Source organism: Octopus bimaculoides, chromosome 29 (assembly GCF_001194135.2).
Source record: "Octopus bimaculoides isolate UCB-OBI-ISO-001 chromosome 29, ASM119413v2, whole genome shotgun sequence".
Classification (NCBI taxonomy): domain Eukaryota; kingdom Metazoa; phylum Mollusca; class Cephalopoda; order Octopoda; family Octopodidae; genus Octopus; species Octopus bimaculoides.
This window is the reverse complement of record NC_069009.1, coordinates 3,858,528-3,862,834: the sequence shown is the minus strand read 5'-3', so window position 1 is coordinate 3,862,834 and position 4,307 is coordinate 3,858,528. Positions and strand designations below refer to the sequence as shown.

Genomic DNA, 4,307 nt, shown 5'->3' with positions numbered 1-4,307 from the left:
ACACAAAGACACCATACACACATACATTATATATATATATATATATATAAAAATTTAAGGAATGGAGAAAACGCATGTATATACACACACACACACACACACTCTTTGAATTACATGTACTGCACCTTTTTACTTAGCGGTTCAGCAAAAGAGGCCAATAGAATGAGTACTAGGCTTACAAAGAATAAGTCCTGGGGTCGATTTGCTCGACTACAAGCAGTGCACCAGCATGGCTGCAGTCAAATGACTGACACATGTAAAAGAACAAAAGAAAATATATATATATATATATATGGCAGGATTTTTTTCGGTTTCCACCTACCAAATCCACTCAAGGTTTTGGTCAGATCAGGGCTATAGCAGAAGCCACATGCACAAGGTGCCACACAGTGGGACTGAACCTAGAACCTTATGGTTGAGAAGCAAACTTATCACCCACATATAAACATGTTACACACACACACTAACACAGGCAATACTCACGTGTGTTCACGTTCTATGTCAGCATGATGTTGGTAACTAAGAGGTGGAAGCTGTTCCACCGAGGCCTCAAGCGGGGTCAGGAGGTCCTCCAGTTCCTTCTGTTGTGAGTGAATGAAGTCCAGTTCATTGTCCAGCCTCTGTTGGTCAACTTTGACCCTGTCTAAATCATGGTTCAGTTGGTGTATCTGTAATATACAGGAGAGAAATAAAGGGTTAAAGGAGGAGAAAGAGACCTAAAAGAAACTACTAGGACAAAATGCCACTTAGCACTCTGCCAGTTTGCCGCTTTTAATCAGATTAATATTCATTTCAAATTTTGGCACAAAGCTAGCAATTTCTGGAGAGGGGTTAAGTTAATTACATTGACCCAAGCTTGGGTGGTTCTTGGCAATGACTTGTGACCAAGACCTTTGGAAATATGCTGTGCGTGAGAAGACCCGGCAAGCCAAGTGAGACCATAATCCGAGGCATCTGCCAGGGGTGTAGCCAGCCCACTTATGCATACCTTGGACACTAAACTCCGCTTGCGAAGACCAGTTGAGGCAAGTGAAATCGAAATTGAACCAAATTCGATGACTGGCACCCATGCCAACCTCTCCTTCATTGGACACTAAACTCAGGTTGCGAAGACTTGTTAGGGCAAGTGAAAGCGAAGTCGTGTTGGCACCTGTACCAGTGGAGCACTAAGAGCACCGTCCGAGCTAGATCTTTGCCAGAGCAGCTGTCTGGCTTCCGTGCCAGTGGCATGTAAATAGCACCATTTGAGCATGATCGTTACTAGCATCACCAGTGCCGCTGGACTGGCTCCTGTGCAGGTGGCACGTAAAATACACCATTTTGAGCGTGGCCGTTGCCAGTACCACCTGACTGGCCTTCGTGCTGGTGGCACGTAAAAGCACCCACTACACTCTCGGAGTGGTTGGCATTAGGAAGGGCATCCAGCTGTAGAAACTCTGCCAGATCAGATTGGAGCCTAGTGTAGCCATCTGGTTTCACCAGTCCTCAGTCAAATCGTCCAACCCATGCTAGCATGGAAAGCAGACGTTAAACGATGATGATGATGATGATTGACCCCACTGTTCAACCCGGTACTTAATTTATCGACTGCTAAAGGATGAAAGGCAAAGTCAATCTCGGCAGAATTTGAATGTAGAACATAAAGACAGACGAAATAACGCTAAGCATTTTGCCCGGTGTGCTAACGATCTTGCTAGCTTACCACCTATGAAAAGATAAATAATGAGACAACAATGACCTGACCTTTTCTCCATTGTTCAAAAGCAGCTTGTCCCAGGCATTGACCTGGGTCGCCTGCTGGAGGAAAGCCTTCTCCTGCTCCTCCAACTCCAGCATCCATTTGTTGATCTGTTCCTCCAACTGACGGAAATTCATCTGACTCTCGCCACCAGGCACTGCCACGGCTGAAATAGTTGGGGCAACAACTGCTGTTGTTGTTGTTGCTGCTGCTGCTGCCGCTACTGCCGTTCTTGGAGCCGTACTGAGGAAGCTGCAAAATAAGAAACAGAGAGAGAGAGAGTGTATTTATGCATGTGTATAGGGACTACAGCATAAGATATTTGCATAAGGTGCCGTGCAGTGGGACTGAACCCAAGACCACAGGGTTAAGAAGCAAGCTTGTTAACCACTAAACAACTATGCCAGCACCTATAATTCTTGGGAGTAGCAGCTGCTGACAACCAGTGATAGATTGTTTATTAATGAATGATGCAAAACAAAAATTTCTTACCTTCCAGTTGTTGTTGGGGCAGCACTAGAGCCCAAGGTAAAGCCAGAAGATGTGGTGGAAGCAGGGAGAGCTAGCCCTGTGCTAACGTTAGAGGGAATACCAGGGGCAGAAGTGGTAGCTGCCCCAGCTGTTGAAAATATGAAAGAAGGCTTGCTTGCTGGTGCTGAAATATTAGAAGAGATTGAAGGTGAGAGGGAGCATATGAAAACAGGTGTGTGTGTGTGGCCACAGCTGAGGTGCGTTTCACAACACCAGGAATCTAAGTTTACATAGGCCTTCCATTCCATCCAACTATTATTCTTTGAAGGGTTGTGGGGCTTTAAGCCCTCAGGTATTTCCTTCATATGGTCCTGATAGAAGCAACAGCCATTACACTTTCTGGCCGGAGCCCCAAGCATGACCATCTGAGACTATGCATATTATCCAACCCAGTGCCCCTGGACTGGCTCTTGTGCGGGTGGCACATAAAATACACCATTTGAGCATGGCCGTTACCAGTACCGCCTGACTGGCCTTCGTGCAGGTGACACGTAAAAGCACCCACTACACTCTCTGAGTGGTTGGCATTAGGAAGGGCATCCAGCTGTAGAAACTCTGCCAAATCAGATTGGAGCCTGGTGTAGCCAACTGGTTTCACCAGTCCTCAGTCAAATCGTCCAACCCATGCTAGCATGGAAAGCGGACGTTAAACGACGATGATGATGATGATGATCTTGCCCTTGGTCTACCCCATGTCTCAAAGTGGTCATAAGGCTACAGTCCTAAGGCACCTCCTCCATAGGGTCTAATCAGAAGCGACTATCATTACACCTTCCAGCTGAATTCCTAAGCATGGATATTACCCAACCATCATGTTCTAGGTCTACCCTAGGTTTCCTGCTGGTCGTAAGGTTACACTTCTCAGGCATTTCCTCCATAGGGCCCAATCAGAAGTAATAGTCATTACTTTACAGCTAGATAGTCAAGCATGACCAACAGAAACTGAACGTTATTCTAGATGGTCGAGATTATATATAGAAACACAAATGGGTTGAGATTCACGACAGCTGTTTCAGACATGTAGAAAACGTGTGTATAAGGGTTTGGAGAGAACAGATAAACAGTACGCTAAATGACCAAGTTGTATCTTTTAGTTTCTATTTGTTTCTGTCATTACACTGTGGCCATGTCAAGACACCGCCTTGAAAAGTTTTTAAGTTGAATGAATTAACCCCAATACTTTTTCTTCCCCCTTTTAAGCCGATACATATTCTATCAGGCCAACCAATACCTTGCAAGTGTATTTTGGTAGACAAAAATTGAAAACAAGGCAGCGAGCTGGCAAAAATGTTAGCATGCCGGGTGGAATGCTTAGTGCTATTTCGTCTGCTGTTACGTTCTGAGTTCAAATTCCGCCGAGGTCGACTTTGCCTTTCATCCTTTCGGGGTCGATAAATTAAGTACCAGTTACGCACTGGGGTCGATGTAATCGCCTTAATCCCTTTGTCTGTCCTTGTTTGTCCCCTCTATGTTTAGCCCCTTGTGGGCAATAAAGAAATAAGAAATTGAAAACAAGCCTCTCATGTGTGTGTGTGACCACCACCACTGCTTGACAACTAGTGTCAGTGTTTATGTCCCAGTAACTTAGTGGTTCAGCCAAAGATATCAATAAAACAAGCACCACACTTAAAAAAAAGGAAAATGAAGTACTGGAGCCAATTCCTTTGACTAAAAATTCTTACACGGCAGTGCCCCAGCCTGGCCATAGCTTAATGACTAAAGCAAGTAAAAGATGAAAGATAAAAAAACTGGGGTCGATTTTGTTTGACTAAAACCCTTCAGGGTACTGCTCCAGCACGACCATAGTCCAAATCACAGAAACAAGTAAAAGGATAGAGAGAGATAAGCAAACACATGAAACAAAGACATCTTACCTGTGGTGGTGCTGGTGGCCTGGGAAGTGAAACTGAAAGCTGACCCAGAATCAGCTGTGGTAATAACAGGGAGAGCAGCTATGACAGGGGCAGCCATACCAGTGGCAGCCGCAGGAGTAGTTGTAGGGGCTGTTGGTGCCCCTGTCGCCAATGAGAAACTGAAG

At 45.2% G+C, this 4,307-nt stretch overlaps 1 protein-coding gene across 1 annotated transcript in view; it reads right to left on the bottom strand.

Moving 5' to 3' along the window:
* Positions 1–4,301, bottom strand: part of LOC106867475 (nuclear pore glycoprotein p62) — an 8,245-nt gene extending 3,944 nt beyond the window's left edge. The window contains exons 1-4 of the mRNA XM_014912358.1: positions 4,144–4,301; positions 2,231–2,393; positions 1,744–1,990; positions 484–668 (exon numbers count right to left, since the gene is read on the bottom strand). Of these exons, the coding sequence (XP_014767844.1) occupies positions 484–668; positions 1,744–1,990; positions 2,231–2,393; positions 4,144–4,240 (692 nt within the window). The 5' untranslated portion in view covers positions 4,241–4,301. The remainder of the gene's footprint in view (positions 1–483; positions 669–1,743; positions 1,991–2,230; positions 2,394–4,143) is intronic.
* Between the last annotated feature and the right edge of the window lie 6 nt (positions 4,302–4,307).